At 37.9% G+C, this 21264-nt stretch overlaps 1 protein-coding gene across 6 annotated transcripts in view; it reads right to left on the minus strand.

Moving 5' to 3' along the window:
- smtnb (smoothelin b) overlaps positions 1–21264 on the minus strand; it is a 101807-nt gene that overhangs the window by 25629 nt on the left and 54914 nt on the right. For all 6 annotated transcript variants that reach the window (XM_049470372.1, XM_049470374.1, XM_049470371.1 and 3 more), the window contains 4 exons: positions 17193–17671; positions 10860–10905; positions 7835–8404; positions 4191–4264 (listed from right to left, as the gene is read on the minus strand). In XM_049470372.1, the coding sequence (XP_049326329.1) occupies positions 4191–4264; positions 7835–8404; positions 10860–10905; positions 17193–17671 (1169 nt within the window). The remainder of the gene's footprint in view (positions 1–4190; positions 4265–7834; positions 8405–10859; positions 10906–17192; positions 17672–21264) is intronic.

Raw genomic sequence — 21264 nt, forward strand, 5'->3', positions numbered from 1 at the left:
CCTGGATGGACTCCAAACTTGGAATTAAAGAATGTTTAGCTTTACAGTTACAGTTTATGTCAATGCAAACACGCTCAATTTACTAAAAAAGCTTATATATATTCATTAGTATTATAATTTAAATGTAGTACTTTGAAAGTGTGTTTTAAGTATGTATTTAAGCTTGGAATGCTGATTATTCCAACTGTAATGTATGAAAACTATTCTGACTGTACAGATTGACATCAACAGGTGATCAGAAACGTTCAGGGGTGGATACAGCAGACACAGCAACATTTCGGTCTTTGCAAATAATGTTTTTCTTTAGTTGTAAGAGAGTGTCAACCCAGAGCCAATATTATAACGTCCTTTTCTACATGCATTTAACAGTAATTAACAAGATTATTTATCCGGCGACTGTCATCAAAGCAAGGCCCCTTCTGACCATTCCGAGTTCAGGACAATTATTGACAGCAATGCATCTAAAAATACCACAGCTACATTTATATCAGTGGCCAACAGGTCAGATCCAAACAGAACATCATACAATAAAGATAACGCCAGCAACTGCCATTATATGACTTCTGCCATCTCACATAATTTTCTTTTCATTTAAAAAAAAAGATAAATAAAATAACACAATGGAAATAAAACGTTGCTCACAGTGATGATCACGCTTGATTTTTAGCAACCTTTCTTGAGGCATGACATCTTAATGATACTTAAGCTACTTAGAAAGCTTTCTGATTTAAGGAAACAATCCATCTCAGACATCAACATAAGTTCAAAATATAAATATGATAAATAATTATAATACACCGCAAACTGAACAATTAATATGTTCTTAAAAATGCTTCTCTCTTAAACTCAAATCCCAGAAAGTCTTATTTGAGCTTTCTGTATCTTACACAGAAATATCCACCTCCCTTTGCACAGGGCATTCAAAACTAAACGAGGGAAGCAAAGTGCAGATGTGATGACACCCAACCAAGTGCTTTTATCTCTCTGCAGTGACAAACAGGAAGAAAAAGGCAGATTAAACTCAGATTAAATCTGGTGCTTTAGGATTTCAATTTTTAATTTCTTTATTTCTCAGTTTTATCTCTCCAGTTGACTCACTGTACAGTTATGACTTCCGTATTTTACAGACTATAAGGCACACTGTATTACAAGATACAATATCAATAAAGAACTATTTTCTGGTCTAGTTTCATACATAAGGCACACCGGATAATAAGGTGCATTATAAGCGACACTAGTAATGAACAAGGGTGTGGCACAGTAATCTAGAAAGATTTCTCGCTAGAAAACTGTTTATTTGGGTGAGTAAAGTGCCAGCCAGGGCGTCTGTCCCATGTTGCTTGTTTTAAGACAGTAAACATGCAGACTACAGTCCAATATACTCACCTCTAAATGGCAAAAGAGCTAGCGCTGCGGTTAGAGGCTAATGCTAATACTGCTCCAGCCTCGGTGCTGGAGAACTAAACTGAAACTCCTGTTTAAAGCTGTACTATAGTGGAGTGGCTTTACTGGTCCTTACAACCGGACTGGTAAAATTCATACATAATTAAAGAATTGTAAGTGCGCCTTATAGTGCAATTTTTTTTACCTTAAACAGTATATATTAAACATTTTTAGTATTTATCAGCATCTTGTCAAATGGGGCACTAGAGATTCCCTCAGGTGAAACATAAAAACTAACATCATGTGTAAAAGTCCGAGTGTTAAACAAGACTGAATGGAGTACAGAACCAAACAAGGCATTTTAATAAAAAAAAAAGAAAAAAAGTGTGTAGTGTTTTCTTCTACATTAATCTCACAGCATGCGGGCTGTCGTGAATAAATGAATCGAGAGCTCTGTGTGTGTGTGTGTGTGTCTGTGGCCCACACCAACACACAGTCCCTTAAAGCACATACAGGCAGTGACACGGAATAGTGCCCTTTCTTAAAGAGAGCTCATTAATACTTTAAACTGATGGCTTGGCCAAAAATCAAACATCCCTCTGGCTCAAATGTAGTCAGTCAGCCAAGTACATTCTAAGTAGATTCTGACAACGGAAGTGAATACTCCACCAGTGATGCACAAAAAAGCTCTGATTATTTCTCACACTGTAAATAAGTAAATAGATTCACATTAGAGGTCTAAGAAATATTTACATTTTGAAGTATTCAAATTATTGTTTTACAAATGGATTAATGTTTTACTATCAGGTTACATGTAAAATAGGCCTAATCTATGTGTTTTTAGACATGCCGTTGTCTACAAAAATAAAGCATCCGTGTCCTGCGATGAACAGATAACAAAATGGCACATTTTTAATACACCAAAGGAATTATTAATGCATGATTTATTTATTATTATTATTTATTTTTTACCTGATACTGACTGGTGGTGTTTGACATTTTTTTTTACTTGTTCACTATATAAGCCACATAGGCTTTGGGTATAAATTGAACTGAAGTGATTTTTCATTCAACTACTGCTCCTGATTAACTAAAGCACCTGATTAAATCACCACTTAGCCCTGCTCCAAAACACACGCTCGTCCTTCTAGATAAACTACTCTCCTAATTTTCATTCTTCCACTAAAACCCTCTTTATGGAGCCAATAAATATCCCAGCTTCGTCTTCTCCGTGTTTAATTCTAGTTCTAAGCCTTGAATACCTGTTTAATACCATCTAAAGCTCTGCACTGTTAGCCTAAGCTGCCCTGCATATCACAGTGGTTTCAAACGCAAAAAGAACTATACCCTGTGTAAGACCACCCAAAGAGATGAAGGAATTTCTCCCGCTTTAGAGTCCTTGGATACGGTACAAATGTGGCTCCGTGCACACTGTTATAAGAAACTGTTCTGCGTGTAACACTTTCTTTTAGTTTAAACAGACGTTCTTATATCAAACCTTAAACCACACCAACATGTAAATATTTACTACAGAGCACAGGTTCTTCTAAAACTAAACTCTATCTTCAGAATGTATTATTTACCTGTGTGCTTCTGATGATATTCACCTCATTGTCCTTTGCAGCAAATGTTTTCTTTCTGTTACTCGTCTGCTCTCCCTCTCACACATTCCTCAAAAACGTTAATCCTCAGTTTATCCAGAGCACTCACTCAACCTGCTAATTAACCGTCTCACCCTTATCCCTAAACAAGATTACCACACTGACCCACATGGGTGGGCGGGAGGCAAAGAGAGAGTGTGACAGTGTGTGAGACACAATGTAAATAAAAATACATACTGAGATACCAAACACTTAATCAAACACATTACTGTTAAATGTTTAGAATCATTTTATTTTTGTATTACCTTTACTTCAAGCTGCCTTTATTTTGAATGTTTATTCAGTATATTAATGAAGTCAAACCCTGCCTCTTTTCCAGCTGATGCAGCCTCACTAGTTAATCAGTGTGTTTGAAGGAAAGAGCAGTGACCCAGCTCTGATACATCAGCTAACAGAGGCCTGTGTGACCAACATCACATCTACCCCCCTCAATCTAAATGACAATAATGTCAATCGATAAAATTGAGTGATTAATCACAACACACCGAACTTGTTCTTAAAATGCAATTTTTTGTGTGTGGATATTTAAATGTAAATAAATGAATGAACGTAAGCAATGTAAAATGCAATATTTATATTACTGGTGTCAATTAAAATACTAGTATTTGCACTGGAATAAAGAATGCATAACAAATTGGATTCTATAACTTAATTTGCTGAGCATAAAAGGTTGTTTTCACACCTGCAGTTGGTTTCTATGGTCTGGATCAGTTGATGAGTTACTTGCAGCGTTTCTCCTTCTGTTTAGTTTGGTTTCACACAGGCATGAATCTAAACGCACCAAAATCTCCTCTGGTCAGAGCTGTCTGTGAAAAGTGAAAAGATTCTGTGTTCCAGCACGTACATATCTGCGCAGTGTGAAACTGCTTTAACACAGAATGTGGAAAATTTGCTGCTGCGCTTTCAAACAGCGCTGAGAACAGTGAATGCTGCACATTACTGCACATGTAAACAGCATGGAGTAGCAGAGACAGCGTTTATTCATATCAGTATATTATCTGGCTGATATATCAGATTAAATCTCAATTACGGTGGACGTTGGGGACAAGCTTGGTTTTATAAGCTTTTTATAGTATTAAAACCTAAACTGAAAGTGTGTAAAATCATGAGCGATTCCAGTGTAGGGGACCAGTTAAGCCATAGTACCTTAATGGAGGGTCCCTTCATGAGGCTGGAGCTGGTGATCTTGAATGGTGTCGGCCTCAGACCAAGTTTCAGCTCTAAGAAAAACACACAAAAGGAGAAGAAATTAAGCAGAGGCTTACACCAAGCTTTTGGTGGCTTTTAAATGTCTTCAAGTCACACCAGCTAATATTTACCCATAAATATTTAGATGTTAAATAGGTTTAATTCTCCACTGGTGGACATGTATTTGTATACACTGAGAACTTATGGATGAAGTGTGCTGCAGGGGATAAGGAATAGGTGGCCATTACTCAGTTATGTAAACCACACTGGCAACTCTTGGGGTTATAAATGAGCGAACTAAGCAAGTCACGTTGCTGCTGATATAAACACAATATCCAGCACTCTCTCGAGGTGTTGATGGCATTAGAACACACGCACGCACGCAAGCACACACACACACACAGTCCTGAACAATAGCTATAAGAGATGAAAGAAGAACGAAAAGGAAAAATTCTCTGAGGTACAAGATAAAGCCCTCAAATGACTCATCTTAAGAAAAAAAAATGCTATTGTAATCAACCAACTGTTTTACAGGTCCCTGGTACTTAATTGTGAAGCAGGATGAGCTTAAACTCTCTAAATTCAGGAGCCATTAAAAGGGACAGAACAACAATGAAATTTATGAAGTCACAGATATTACAGGCTGCTTGCACTGTAAAACCTCATTTGTTAATATTAGCAAGGGAGGGTAGCAGAATCCACCCATAACAAAAATAGTGATCTGAGTGGCCACCCTCAGCGCTCTGCTAAAGCATGCGGGAGCTGACACACACAAAAGTGCTTAAAGGTACAGTGGAACGGACACTAAAGGACTGTTAAAACAAAGTTCACTGAGGTTTATAGAAACAACATACATAGTATTTTCCTCACTAACTCACAATATGATTGGACAATAAAAAAAAAGCTTTTATAGCTTAAGCACTGGCATCTACTGTTAGCAGTGTCAGCAGTGCTTTAGACACTATGTCCTGTTACAGAATGAAAATCTGTGTTTTAGCTTCTAATCCCCTCCATTACCAGGTTGCCAGGTTTGGAACACAAAAGCAGTCAGCTGCATGACCAGAAATCGATTAAAATATGAGTAAATATTGTCAAAATAAGAGTTTGAGAGATGGAGACAGCATCAAGCCAAGAAGGACAATAATCCAATTTTCTCCTGAACAAGTAAGCACTGAGCTTTAGATAATATTATCTAACCTTAGATATTTATCACACTGCAACACTACTAGCAGAGATGGGTGTTTTAAGTCATTTCAACATTTGCTGCATTCATACTTAGTCGCTCGAATGCAGCTGGGTTACAAAAGCAGCGAATATTTAGGATCATCAAACATCATCTTGGTTTGTCAGAAAACTATTTTTCATTTGTGAGAAAGACAATTATATTTTTACAATTTTATGCTATTGTTAGAATTTCACATTTATAAGCCTGTTAATCAAATATTTCTTAATTAGTGATAAATACTACAATATTCCCTATAGAAAACGGACAGCTGGCGGTTGTTGATCAAGGTTCAAGGTTGTGGTTTTAACTACAGGTGATGACTATTGTTGCTGCACTCTTGAAGAAGCAGGAATAACCTAAAACTTCTTCAGAGCTGATCTCCTCACTGCTGGATAAAGCTTTGGGCAAAAGCATGAGCTAAATGACAGAATGGAAAAGCAGAGGCTTTGAAATATGCCCAGACCGCCTGCAGGCCGCTTTCTGAGGCGAGGATGAGCAAAGTGCTTCCAAAAAAGGAAGATGTGACAGAGCTGTGGCACAGTGACAAAAAACACTGCAAGAGAGAGAGTATCTGTGAGTGTGTGTGTGTGTGTGTGAGTGAGTGAGAGAGCATGAGAGTGCTGAGACCTAGTTCCTTGTTATTATATAGATAAGGCTTTATGGTCTTCGTACAGCTGGTGAGCAGTAACTCTAAATTAGCAGACTGTTAAGCAAAGCTTTTAGTACAGTTCTGCACCACAGTTGTAAACATTGAACTCCATTCACTCTCATAAGGTTTAATCTGGTAATCTTTAATGATAAATAAATCCTCTCGTGATCCACAGTGAGTGATAGCCCCATCTGCACTATCGATATAGAAAAAAAATCTTTTATTAGCTCTGCAGAAGAAAAGCAGAAAGGCAGTGCAAATAGTTTCCAGAGTCGACCAGACATCTAGAATTTCTAGTGTCATCTTACAGAAGTAAGGTTTTTCACCCACCACCCAACCCAAAATAATGTATAGACATGTTCAGATGTATGGCATAGTTTCCGATACGCTTGCCAAATGCCACGAAGGACGCTTTTCCAAACACTGAAGTGCGCAGCAGCACATTCCATTCAACCAATCCACTCGTCTCTGTGACAGACATCTGTGAAATTCATTTCGCTTCACGTTTTGGGAGGAATAACAGACCTCTGCAAAAAGATGAAAGCTCGATTAACTTCCATGATTTAAAAACCGTAAATATTACTGCGAAAGCTCCACTTAATTCAGGCCACCTTACCTGACCTCTAATGGAGAACAGGAAGGTTCACAATGTAGTTATACGCAGAGCACACAACATTTTACCTTTACCCTTCACAATATCTAATAAAGCCATTTAATAATAATCAATTCAGCCTTTTTACACAGCAGCACCTTTCCCTAGGGCTTTAACTGCTCTTATGTACTGACTGGTGCTTGACCAGCCAAGGTTCTGAACCGGTCAGTGGGAGGCAAATAATGTTATCCATTATGTTTCACCAACCACACCACTTAATCACAACATGTTTTAATTAAAAATATATAGTTAAACAGACTGTTGACAAGGCCACCAGTGTGACTTTACTATAGCTGAGTACTGAACAAATGTGTGTACTCATCACTGAATGCAATCTAATCCTCACAACAAAACTTTAAAATCCAGTAGAAAAGTCTTCCCTGACCAAAAGAGACAATGGCTCCACCAAAAGCAGAGTAAACCTTTTTAAAATAGTTTTGCTTTAATCACTTATTGCTCATTCACAGAAACAATGAATGAGCAAGTGTCTCAAAACGTTTGTCCCTGTAGTGTACAGCTCTGGAAAAAAAATAAGTTGAGCACTTAAATAGAATGAGTTTCTCTGATTTTACCAAAATTGAAGACGGATGATCACAAACCATCAAACCACCAAACTGAACTGTTTGATTTTTTGCACCAGGAGTAAAGCAGCATAAAGTTATCCAAAAGCAGTGTGTAAGACTGGTGGAGGAGAACATGATGCCAAGATGCATGAAAAAAATGTGATTAAAAATAGGCTTATTCCACCAAATATTGACTCTTAAAACTTTATGAATATGAACTTGTTTTCTTTGCATTATTTGAGGTCTGACAGCTCTGCATCTTTGGTGTTCTTTCAGCCATTTCTCATTATCTGCGTATAAATGCTCTAAATGACAATATTTAGTTTAGTTTTAGTTTGTGAATATATTTATCATTTAACCTGAATAAAATACAAACAGTAAATGATCTTGGTGTCATGGTGTATATTATACATGTACAGTTATTTTAAAAAGTAAAGTTATTTTTTACTTTTTAAACAATAATGAAATAAGCTATTGTCATTAAGCTGGCATTACAACCAGAAGAATACCCACCTGTCCTCTGTCCAGAGGAACCAGTTATGAGTCGGGGCATCATGCTGGTCGTTGCGGAGGAGGAAGATGCAGATGCTTGAGGAGCGATGGTCCTGCTGTCCTTGATCTCAATTGTGAGGAAAGTCTTCATGTTGGATTCGGGATCTCCCTGGGGGTCCGGTGTCCTGGTAGGTGCTTTTCCCTCAGGAGTCTGTTCCTCTTCTAAGACGTAGGATGCACTCCTGACATTTTCAGAGGAGTTGTGCAGCCCGCCCACCGCTCCTAACGATTGGACGCTGTACAGAGTCTCCGATTGGGCAGGCAGGCCTTTGCCGAGGTTTCCCCCTCCGCCTGGAGTGGTGGTCAGACAGGATGAAGGACGGGATGTAGATGCATCTTGACTCTCAGAGTGGGCTGAAGTGGCTGTCGCTGTGCCAAATGTCTTTGTATAGAAGGGTCCTCCTTGAGTGTTTTTTTGCACATCCTTAGTGGGGCTAGAGATCGCTGCAGGTTCTGCAAATCTGCGCACTCGGTCACGAACTGAACTGGCTCGGTTGATCGGCTGGGAGGGGGAGGTTTTGGTTGTAAATACTGCAAAAGACAAAAAATACCTAGCTTTTATAAAACATTCTCTCAAACTCAAACTTAGTCTTATTCCTGCTCATACTGAAAAATGCAGTTTAAGAGCTTGGAGACAACCTTTACTAAAAATGAGTGTAGACTAGAGGTGTTTACATAGTATAAAAACTATGTACACAAACGTTTTCACATGGTCAGCAGACGGAGAGCAAACATTAATTTCTGTGGACAAAGGCACACCGAGGGAAAAGAATAGTAGCCATGAGCCTGGGCACGTTCCAAATCCCACCTACTTTGTAACTTTGAAGAGAAGGGTCCCGTATCAGCTGCAGTACAAAGACACAAAAGAGGGTAAAAAAAACTGCAGATCACAATCTCACACTGGACAGAGCCCCTAAGCTAGTGCATGCTGTAACTGCCCTATTCGGTCATGAGAACGAGTGAGGGCTTTGGGATGCAGCCATTAGACACAGCGGCGGGCAGGACGTCGCAGTACTGAAAAGAGTGGGAACAAACTCCATCCACCTTCTAGCCCTTCCTTTCCAAACATAAACATAGGACAGGACAGGACAGTGCTAAAAGGTAGGACATAGAGTAACGGTACACAACTGTTTAAATATACTTTTAAGATTATATTTCTTTTTTTATATTAAAAGTATGAGCAAAAAAGGAATCAACAAACATTTTAAAAAAAACATGGTAGCCTTGTGTAAAAACAACAATTAACGGCAAAAGCCAATTTATGCTTGAATATTCTTTTTTTTCTCTATTTTTTCCGCGTCGCTGCCCGTCGCCCAGTGTCGCTCGCTCTCATTGAAAATGAATGACTTCCAGCTGCTTTGTCGCTCGCGTCGCGTTCGGTGTGGACGCACGGTCAAGAGGAATGGGCCCAAGTTCCTGCCACCTATTATGAGAAGCTTGTGGATATCCAAAACTTTGAACCAAGTCATAGACTTCAAGGGCAATGGTACCAAATACTAATGAAATGTGTTTAAACTTTTGACTTTGCAGAAAGTAATAAAAATGAACATAATTTTGGTAATCCTAACTGACCTAAAATGGGTTTGCTGTCATTATAAGTCAAACAGTGAGAAAAACATGCATGTGTGTGTTTTAATATATAGTGTATGTAAACTTCTGTTTTTAACTGTATGCAAAATAGCTGCTTTGTGTAACCTGTGTCCATTTGGTGTGTTATTTGTGTGCTTTCTACGAAAAAATTCCTTAGAAAAGATTTGATGCATACGTGAGGTGCAGTACACATTAAAACTGCAGAGACAATGCAGGCACCCAGCAGTATCAAAATGACGGAAAGATTTTAAAGAAAGATTTGAACTTTTTTATTTGCATTTGTTCTTTCTGTTGTGGCAAGTAGAAGCCTCTAGTAACACAAGGAGCACAAAGGAAAGTATGTGAACAGTTATGTTCACAAAGCAGCCGGCTGTCTGCATTGGCCATTAGCCAACCAACTTGGGTATAGGTCCATTTGGCTACCAGACCAGGCAAAATCAAACAAAGCATATATTCATTCAGCTAGAACTCCATTACATTTAACCTCACAGAAACCTCCTTTAACCTACACATCATTTCATCCTTTCCACTCTTCTCTGCTGTGCCTGCCTTAGCAGTTGTTACCTTTAAGAGAAGCATTTCACTTGCTATTTTCTGATAAACACCATCACATCTCAACCCCTAAGTACCATTACATGCTGCTGCTACTACCTTATTGTAAAGTGTTCACTAACAGACCAAACTGTGTCTTTGATTTCTAGGAACTTGGCATGTTTCAGAGGCTGGGCTGTAACAATGCATTAAAACATCATAACAATGCACAGCAAAAACAGCACAGAGCACACTGTTCAAACAGGATCATGATTCATCACGGAGAGTAGTCACGCTATATATCATCATATCTAACGCAAACTGCCTTGTTTAAAAGACTGCAAACACCCCACTACCTCAAGTTCTTCACGCACCATAATCTTCATGCCTCCAAGCTCCAGTTTCCTTTATAGATCTTGCTGAAACTTTTCTTTAATTAAACTTAGCTTTAAATATCCAAGCAATACTGAAAACTGGAATCCAAACAAATCATGGGCTGAGTGTATTATTACAGTCACACTCATAAGGTCAGGTTTTGCTGTTATTTGCCCCTCAGAAGTGGAATGACCTTGCCCTGATCAATCACTCTATTCCTTCCACAGTGGTCTAAAAAACCTTTTTCCAAAAGGTAGCTGTTCACAGACTTGTGTCCACGCACTTTCAGCTGTGCACAAACTTTTGCTTGCTACCTAAATTCTGTTACACGCAAAGCAAAAGTAGAAATGTACATGTACGAAACGTAAACAATTAATACACTATAATTTCCATATCTAAGATGAGAATAGGTTAGTTAAGGTTAAAATGTGAGAATGCAGGCATTCCATATTGAGTTTTAGATGTATTAAGTACAAACACCTGCAATTACCTGCATCTTTCTTCAGAGAATACAAAGCTTCTGAGCGTGACGCAACCTAGACAAGAAAATAAGCAGTGAATTTACTTGAATTAGGAGCAATGAATAAACTTTCACACATAAAACATGAAAAAACAGACACAATGTAAGCTAATATCTTACCATACAATCAAAAATGATAAAAAGTGGAAAACCTGTTATGCAACAGCATTAACTGGCACACTGCACACTGCACACCAGAGAAAGCCTGTCAGGGCTAAGCTTAATGGCTAATTTGAGAGAATACGGAAGAGAGACTAAAAAAGCTAAAAGCTGCAAATAAAAGCTAATGCTTAAAGATCAGATAAAGCATCTTTAAAATAATTACAAAAATAATTACAACTATCCTTTTTACAGGTCTAAAAGCAATGCTAATCTAGGCTATGCTACGCATTGTTCAGTGGCTATCAGCAACCATGTTAATACAAATCAGCCAATAAAAGCAGAACTCTTAGAACTCTCATGAGCCTACCATAAAAAAATCAGCACATTTCATTCTGAAGAAACATAACAGGGATGTAAATAGGTCTGTAAAATTGGATCTGAGAATTTTTTTAGCATTAACAACGTCACATACTTTTTTTTACATACATTTTTATTTATTAATTTATACTTAATACATTTCTATTACACCTGCTGTAGCATTCAGAACTTAAAGATCCATTTTAATGATCAACAAAACTCTTTCTAGGAGGATGCACTGAAACAAAAAAAAGAAAATGAAAACCAAACATGTTTTTTGCAGGTTTTTAACATCTTGCCAATTTTCACTATACATATTAAATAGGTAAATGTATTTCTGTCCTGCTTTTTTATTATTATTTACCGTTCACTTATTCATTTTGCCTGCCAAATATTTGGTGCATTCCTACTTTTACCAAAATGTAATCACATTGTCTAGGTTAGAGATGTTCTTCCTCTGATTTGTACTAATAAATGTAGGAATTCAACAGAGAGAAGATGTTAAAGCAGGAGAGCAGAGCTTGTTTACATATCATGGTAACTATGCTCTTATAAGACTGCCTCACATACCTATAAAACACTGTTGTTTATGGTGGTTCCCTAAACGGGACTGTTATAAAAACCAGCACGTAGCATCTGTGCACTCTGGACATGAGCAACGGAAAGAGTGAGTGGTCAGGCCAGCTGAACAGAGAATCACCTACAGCAGAACAATACCTCCTAGTGGAAGCTTCAGAGCTCTTATCAGCATGAGCTCTTATTTCCATTAACCTGTAAAATGCCTTAAATCACACCTTTCCTGCAGTAAAATTAGTTATTTATTTAATAGAGAGGTTTGAACAGCAGAAAGTGTTGGAGGAAACACGTTCAGGTAACGCTTTCTTTTACAGTACCCTAAGTTCTAGGTATTAACCAGGTAATAGTGAGGTACAAACTCGGAAGTACTAAGTAATTATTTTTGGTAACGAGATGGTAAGTACCAGAAAAGTCTTGCCTAATTACACTGAAATGTCTAGGTATTAATCAGGTAATAGTGAGGTACAAACTCGGAAGTACTAAGTAATTATTTTTGGTAACGAGATGGTAAGTACCAGAAAAGTCTTGCCTAATTACACTGAAATGTCTAGGTATTAATCAGGTAATAGTGAGGTACAAACTCTGAAGTACTAAGTAATTATTTTTGGTAACGAGATGGTAAGTACCAGAAAAGTCTTGCCTAATTACACTGAAATGTCTAGGTATTAACCAGGTAATATTGAGGTACAAACTCGGAAGTACTAAGTAATTATTTTTGGTAACAAGATGGTAAGTACCAGAAAAGTCTTGCCTAATTACACTGAAATGTCTAGGTATTAACCAGGTAATAGTGAGGTACAAACTCTGAAGTACTAAGTAATTATTTTTGGTAACGAGATGGTAAGTACCAGGAAAGTCTTGCCTAATTACACTGAAATATCTAGGTATTAACCAGGTAATAGTGAGGTACAAACTCGGAAGTACTAAGTAATTATTTTGGGTAACAAGATGGTAAGCACCAGGACAGTCTTGCCTAATTACACTGAAATGGAACTAGGTAATAAACAGGTACATGGGTGGTACAAACTCTAAAGTACTAGGTAATTATGTTGGTTAACAAGATGGTAAGAACAAGGACAGTTCAATTTAATTACACTGAAATATCTCACAGGTTCTAGGTAATAACCAGGTAAGTGTGAGGTACTAACCCCAGTAACATGATGATAAGTACCAATACTGTTCATTTTAATCAGTCTCTATTTATTTGATTTAAAAATAAAAGGTCAAAACCTGATAACAGAGAAGAAATAGCTTATTTCTCTTTACTGAGTTCTTACCATTTAGTTCAACAAATAACCCTCTGTAGAACATCCTTCTGTAAGTACCATATAAAACACAGTGTAACTAACAGAACTTTCTGCTTAATAAAGGAGTAAATGGACTGTAAAAGAAAGCAGAGCTTATTTTTCTGGTTTTACTCAGTTCTTACCATGTAGTTCAACAAATAACCCTCTGTAGAACATCCTACTGTAAGTACCATATAAAACACTGTGTAACTAACAGAACTTTCTGCTTAATAAAGGAGTAAAAGGACTGTAAAAGAAAGCAGAGCTTATTTCTCTGGTTTTACTCAGTTCTTACCATGTAGTTCAACAAATAACCCTCTGTAGAACATCCTACTGTAAGTACCATGTAAAAACACTAACTGTTACACTCCCCAGGCGTGGGTTAGGCTATAACAGTTTGCGACCCTGGGTGAGCAGGGCCTAGATCAGCTGAATACAGGATACAGAGAAGACACAGTGAGACAGTGTTTCCAGTGAGTTCTCAGCTTAATCTCTTTATTTAACAACATACACAAACTAAACCACTTTTACTTTGGTCTCTTTTCTCTTTCTTTTGCAGTTTCACATACACATTGCATCTCATCTGCATTTTACATACATTCACAGAGAATCCTTTTTTTTTTACTTTTTTTCAGTTAACAAAACTCTGTATATCACAGTACACATTACCTTTACTTTTCAATCAGCAAACCCTCTTAATACTGTTTCTACACAAAAAAACAAAACAAAACAATATATATATATATATATATATATATATATATGAATATAAAAATACTACTCTATATTAATACATTTACGTATGCATACATATACCAATACTCAAACTTTCATATTAACACACTACATTACCAAAAACACCTTTAACTTTTACTGAGCACACTAACTACATCTTAGTGCTAATATTTGTATCTGCATAGAGTGTATAGAATTGACCAAAGTATAAAACTTGAACAAAGTGTATAAAAACATGATTACTTAGAGAAACCTTAAACTGTAGCTTATCTAGCTGTAATAACTAATTATTGTGGTTGGCAGAGGCTCTATATTTACTTTAACAAGGCCAAACTGGCTCTTAAAAAGAGAATAAAATTGACTTGACTTTTAATAAACATGTATTTAACTAACAGCGACTGCTAATGCTAGCCTAAATGTATAGAGAAACAATAGGAATGAAGGCGCGAAATTAGCCCGAGCTACTTTGAGAAACAGCGACACACGGGCACAATTACCGAGCGAAAATAGCTAAAACTAGAGCGCAAACACACGAGAGATAATCACAGGCTTAAACACGGTTATAGAGCGAAGTTAGCGACCGAAAGAGCGAGAGGAATAACAGCGGGGAGCCGGTAAGGCGCGCGGTTAGCGGGGGCAGTGGCTAATGCTAGTGGCAGAGGCAAGAGCGCCGGCCAGGCGCGCGGCTAGCGGGCCGCGGGAGTGAATGCTCCCCGATGCTGAGCGTCCACCAACACACAAGACCATAGCGGCTCATATTACACAGCAAAACCTTTTAACGAACATATACACTCAAATATCCCTCTTATAGTGCTTTGGAAACATTTATACTTGCACAGTTCCACATATTTCCCCACCTGGATACAGAGAAGACACGGTGTTCCCAGTGTGAGTTCTCAGCTGAATCTGAGACCCACCTCCTGTTGCTCACCTAAGCCACAGCCTAGCGCCCGCCCCCTGGCACTGCTCCCCCTACAGGACTGGATGTTTCACGTTTCACATAGAAAAACCCATTCAGAAACCCAAAAGAATATATATTACATGGTACTTACAGAAAGTTGTGTCACATTTAAGTAGTTATTATATATATATATATATATATATATATATATATATATATATATATATATATATATATATATATATATATATATATATATATATAAAACTACTTAAATGTGACAACTTTCTGTAAGTACCATATAAAACACTGTGTAACTAACAGAACTTTCTGCTTAATAAAGGAGTAAAAGGACTGTAGGACTGAAGAGAGCAGAGCTTATTTCTCTGGTTTTACTCAGTTCTTACCATGTAGTTCAACAAATAAGCACTTCAAAAAGAACAACATACAACTTCAAAACAAAACAGAAATGTTTACTGTTTATTATTTATCTCTTTTTTGACACAACCAAGCATGCATTACTGAACTTATATATACAATGAAAGCTGAGGACAGCTTTTATTGGGGTAAGCAGCTTGCGGGCAGGAGCTTGCCTTCGCCCCCTTGACCCTTCCAAGCCACTTCAAATTTTCTATTTCTCTGATCTTACTATGTATAGGTATATGTTTGAGTAAAATGAACACTGTTATTTTATTCTATAAACTACTGACAACATTTCTCCCAAATACTAAATAAAAATATTGTAATTTAGAGCAGAAAATGAGAAATGGTCAAAATAATGAAAAAGATGCTTTAGTGCTTTCAGATCTCAAATAATGCAAACAAAAGCAGTTAATATTAATTTAGAAACAACTATAATAATGTTTTAAGATTTCAGAAATCAATATTTGGTAGTTTTAATAACCCTGATTTTTAAGCAGTTTTAATTTATATATATAAGTTATATATATATATATATATATATATATATATATATATTTAACATGTAAGACCTTATTCTACAAATTATGTTTAAAAAGGGGGTAAATACACATATTCAACACTTTATTCCTTTATTCTTATGGTATACTTTTTCACCCTTAAACCTTGTAACATGCTCTAATGTCTTTAAACATATGGCCAAGTATTCCATTCCTGTGCTGTCTTCCTAGTGAAGAATTCCACTCTATAAACCTTAAATTCATTTTTAGGGATTTCTCAGTCAAATAAATAGAGACTGATTAAAATGAACAGTATTGGTACTTATCATCATGTTACTGGGGTTAGTACCTCACACTTACCTGGTTATTACCTAGAACCTGTGAGATATTTCAGTGTAATTAAATTGAACTGTCCTTGTTCTTACCATCTTGTTAACCAACATAATTACCTAGTACTTTAGAGTTTGTACCACCCATGTACCTGTTTATTACCTAGTTCCATTTCAGTGTAATTAGGCAAGACTGTCCTGGTGCTTACCATCTTGTTACCCAAAATAATTACTTAGTACTTCCGAGTTTGTACCTCACTATTACCTGGTTAATACCTAGACATTTCAGTGTAATTAGGCAAGACTGTCCTGGTACTTACCATCTTGTTACCAAAAATAATTACTTAGTACTTCCGAGTTTGTACCTCACTATTACCTGGTTAATACCTAGACATTTCAGTGTAATTAGGCAAGACTTTTCTGGTACTTACCATCTTGTTACCAAAAATAATTACTTAGTACTTCCGAGTTTGTACCTCACTATTACCTGGTTAATACCTAGAACTTAGGGTACTGTAAAAGAAAGCGTTACCCAAGTTCATCAGTTTGTATTCACTAAAATCAAGATTCTAAAATTAAATTTAGGAAAGTTCAATTTTTTTGTTGCTTTTATTCATATTTTGAACATTGCAGATTTATTTCAATAGTATTTTTTACTACAATTTTAAAGGTTGTTATGTAACATCTCTTCGTGAAACTGCCTCTAGTTTATGTACAGCTTGGGAACATAGTGGACATAATGGTGCTATTTTATTATATTGTAATACATTTACATATCATATCAATATAATAAGCATATTGCCAATATTACTCCTTAAAGATCAAAGTAAAGTGAAATTAGCTCTCTGTAATTAGATGATGTGCAACAAAGACTACAAAAAAAAGGATTTAAATAGAAGTTTATCTTCCACTAGTGATGCATTTGTTTGTATGTAAAAACGATGTGATAAATATTGTGTGTAATATTTTTAATTATTGTGATATAATACTAATAAAATAATCCCAGCTCTAATTAAGATTTGGCTGTGCAATTGTAAGTGGAAAATAAAGAATTGGGGTTGCATGGTTTTGCTTTTAACAGGTGTAGGGCATTTTACCTTCTGCTGAAAAGGGCTGTCCTTTGGTGTACAGCTGGTGCCATTTAACATCTTCTTAGAGTTTACAGCCCCATCAGGAGCATCCACACCAGCAGCTGTGGTGGAGCACGGGTCAACAGTCTTACTCGGCTCGTGGCTGTTGGCCTCAGCTTCCATATCCGTGTTTAGTGAGGATGCACCCACTCCTTGCTCGACCCCCACAGCCCATCCTGAAGCTGGTGCACTTTGCTCAGATGTATCTGACTCAGACCTGGACCTTGAGCAGACACGACTGCGATCTGAAGCACCTGAATCCAGCCGTCTGCGCTGTGAGGCATCCTGGCTCCTGTTGGACTCCCCAGAATCAGAGCGGCTCCGGTAAGAGGGAATGACTTCAGAGGAGGGTGAGCCAGAGTCACGCTCAGCACGAAGGGTCAAAGGGCATGACACCTTCTCTCTGACCAGCGGGTCTAATACTAACACCATGTCAGAGCTGGAACCTAAAAAACACCCAGGAGACAGAAGAGTGTCAGACATCTACTGCAGGTGAGTGACAGCACAGCGCAGCACAGCAGAGTTCAGCTTTCATCTCGAGTCAAACACCTGAGATTTCAGCTGGACCAGGAGTTACAGTTAAAGATCTTTGATAAAGACTCTGAATCTCTGCTGGTTTTACTGCAGGTCTGTGATCCCTCGTGTTCTGCTGTAATGTCTGATGACGTACTGATTCAGTCATGGACAGTCTCAGAGTGAGTGTACTTGAGTAGTTTTTGTAAATGTTTAATTTTAATAATAAAGAATTTCCATTTTGGAATGTTTTACTGTAGCTCCCCTGCAGTTGTCACGGCCGCGGCAGGAAAGGACGCGGAGCGCGGACGCAAATGTGAGTAAAATGTATTAAAAGGAACACAGAGTACATAGGAAAACACACGCAACCTTAACAGACTATAAAACATACAAGAGCCGACACTGAAGACACAGGGGCTTAAATACACACACAAGGTGGGAAAGGAAACAGGGAACACCTGCGGAAAGGTAACGAGGGGCGGAGCTACAAATAAGCACAGATGAAAACAGTTAAGGTTCACACAGGACCACGTAGGGAAATGACAAGCACAGAGGAGGAAAAAGTAAACAAACACAGGAAACAGGGCACGGATGTGACATCAGCCAGCAAAGCCTGTGGCTTCTGGGGAGATGGAGGATTAAAGGCCAACTGAGCAACAACTACTTCCATCAAGAGACTTTACTTAACTCACCCCTAATAAAACCATGTAAACTGTGACTCATTCTCTATACAAGGTCCTTTTAAAAGAAATCAGTGAAATCTCAATATTGCCATGATGTTCATGTTCATGTTCACTACAACAGCATATACTTCACTACCTTACACCACAGTTTATGAATGAAGTACTGGCCAAAGACTACAAAAGATATGGTAACGTATCGGGTATAACTATCCTGTGTATATACATGGTAGTGCTTGTCTTGATGCCGCTCTGTTTTAAAAGTTCTGTCCTCTTTAAAAAGAGATCTCTATCTACATTGAGCTTTTCCTGCTAAAATAAACTATAAACAAATGCATGCCTAAACAAATTACACGTCCTCAGTGAACACATGAAACATGTAAGCAGGATGTCCCAGCTCAAACCCTGCAGCACAGTTTTTACACAGATTCAGTAATATTTTATTAGTTAAACAGGAAGCAGAGGAGTTTCTGCTAGAACACCCTAACTACACCTAAGAGAAACAGGACAAGTGGGGGGTGGTGTAGAAGGTGCTAGTACGAGTAGATTAGAGTATGTTAACACCTCAGTGTCACTGCTGAAGTGAGAATAGTCCACGAGCAGCATTTTGTGGGCAGCGTCCTGATGGCTAGAAGACGACTATCACAAACTGTGCAACCATGCTAATCAGAGACACTGCAGTGCTGAGAATAATATTATCTGCTCTGTGGTGCTTTTCTCTCCTGTAGGTTCTGAGTATTGTAGAACAGGCTGAAAGGAGGGGGATAATAATAAAGTTTACAGAGAAACAGATACAGGACTACAGCCTGTAATTATAGAACTACATGCTCAGTGGATCTGAACAAATTTTATCATGGGTGAAGAATCAAGTACTTGGTCATAATTTTATGTATATGACCATACAAAAATTAATAATGTGCCAATAAAAAGTGATTTCATGACAATGCATTTTAAATGCACATGTTCATTAAGACAGAGGAGCCAGACCAATTTCAGCATGACTTCAGTGTAGCTGGGTTTGTTCACTCCTTCCTCCGCTGCATCCGTATGCACTCACAGACCACTGGCTTTACAGAGGACTCTGAAGTTGAATCACAGAGCCAGAGCTTAACAAGCCACATGGGGGCCTTCGTGGTTTACCGTTAAAAAACAGCTGGAGTTGAAGGCAAGTTGAAGAGAGCAAGGGAGGAAAAAACAACCCAAATTAGAGGTTTTACAAAGGCCGTGTTCTCTCTCTCTCTCTTCCTCACTCACGCTCACTGACACACACACACACACAATTGTGTCTTGAGACCAAAAAATGTCTGAATGTCATAAAGTGGGTTGTCGTAGTGTGTGTTCAGGGTGGAGATAGAGACATTTCCGGTCACTGGATGTGTGTATATTCACATGGGTGCGCGGTCGGAAGCCCAGAACAGGGCAGGAAGAGGGAGATTCTAGCCCAGGATGTGCAGGGTGGGCTCTTAAACACTGGAACTCTATGTGGAGGGCCAAATGATGTCACTGGCAACATATTAACTTTTCAATAATTTACAAAAGGTAATTAATATTGAAGCTAAATTAACAATCCCTTAAAACAGAAACACTTAATCAAACAATAAAATAACACTGTGTATATCGGCAACCTTGCATGTATCTGGAGCATCAATAGTGTATGGACATTTATTATAGACAAACACTTTCAGCAGTACCTGATGGGTCTGGGACTTGATAGTATTTATTCAAATACTGAAGTATCTATTCAAATACCAAAGTCCCATTTTTACATGTTTCTTAGGTTTTTATGGGAGCACTTTGAAAATGTACAGGTCAAAACGACTGTATTGTCATGATATCAGTATTTATGTCAGTACATCAATCTACCATTTACAGAAGTGCCTTAAATGTGAACATTGACTAGATTGCACTGTTAATGATGTGACTGAAAAGGAAGAGACGGTACGCTGCTGGGCTGCTTAGTTGCTCTGACACATTTCCACTTTTATAAAGAAAGTGACCAGTAATTATCTGACCCTAAAACCACTGCCAGCTAGATGTTAAATACTGTAACCGATAGTTAGCTAGATGTTCGGTACTGAAGCTGATTGTTAGCTACAGTCCTTAACATCTAGCTGACTGTCAGCTAGACAGTAAGTACTATAGCCGACAGTCAGCTAGATGTTAAGTTTTGAAGCTGATAGTGAGCTAGATGTTAAGGATTGTAGCCGATATTCAGGTACATGTTATGTAGTGTAGCCAGTAGTCAGCTAATACTACATACTGCAGCAGATAGTCAGCGAAATGTCAAGTACTGTAGCCAGCAGTCAGCTAGACGTTACATACTCTAGCAGATACTCAGCTAGATGTTAGGTACTGTAGCCAGTAGCAAATATTCCGGTGATCTTTGTTATGTTTTCCTGGATTAATTTAGTCTTAATTAAGCAATCAAAACATAAATGCAACAAAATATTTAAACAGGATTTGTGGTGTTTTTTTTTCTGTAATAGATGAAAAGTGGTGAATATTCAGTGGGATATCTCCGTGAAAGCTTCATGTGGCAGAAACAAATCACTCTGAAATACTCTGGAATACTTCTTCAAGGGAAACACAAACAAAAAAAAAGATCTTAAAAAAGCAGTGCGTAAAGGCATTTCCTCCAAATCTGTTGACGCCATAAGTCACTCAGCCTGTGGAGGAGGACAGGGTCACGTGGCTGAGTTGCTCTTTGACCATAACGAGCACGAACGCTAATGCTCTTTTAAGGTAATAAAACGTCTGAGTGAATCCCTGTCATCCTTGGAAGAGTCATTCCACCCAGTCTTGATGTTTTTCCACATGTGTGAAGGAAGCTTCTGTTTCCTCCATTT

The sequence above is a fragment of the Astyanax mexicanus genome, chromosome 22, assembly GCF_023375975.1.
Source record: "Astyanax mexicanus isolate ESR-SI-001 chromosome 22, AstMex3_surface, whole genome shotgun sequence".
Lineage (NCBI taxonomy): Eukaryota > Metazoa > Chordata > Actinopteri > Characiformes > Acestrorhamphidae > Astyanax > Astyanax mexicanus.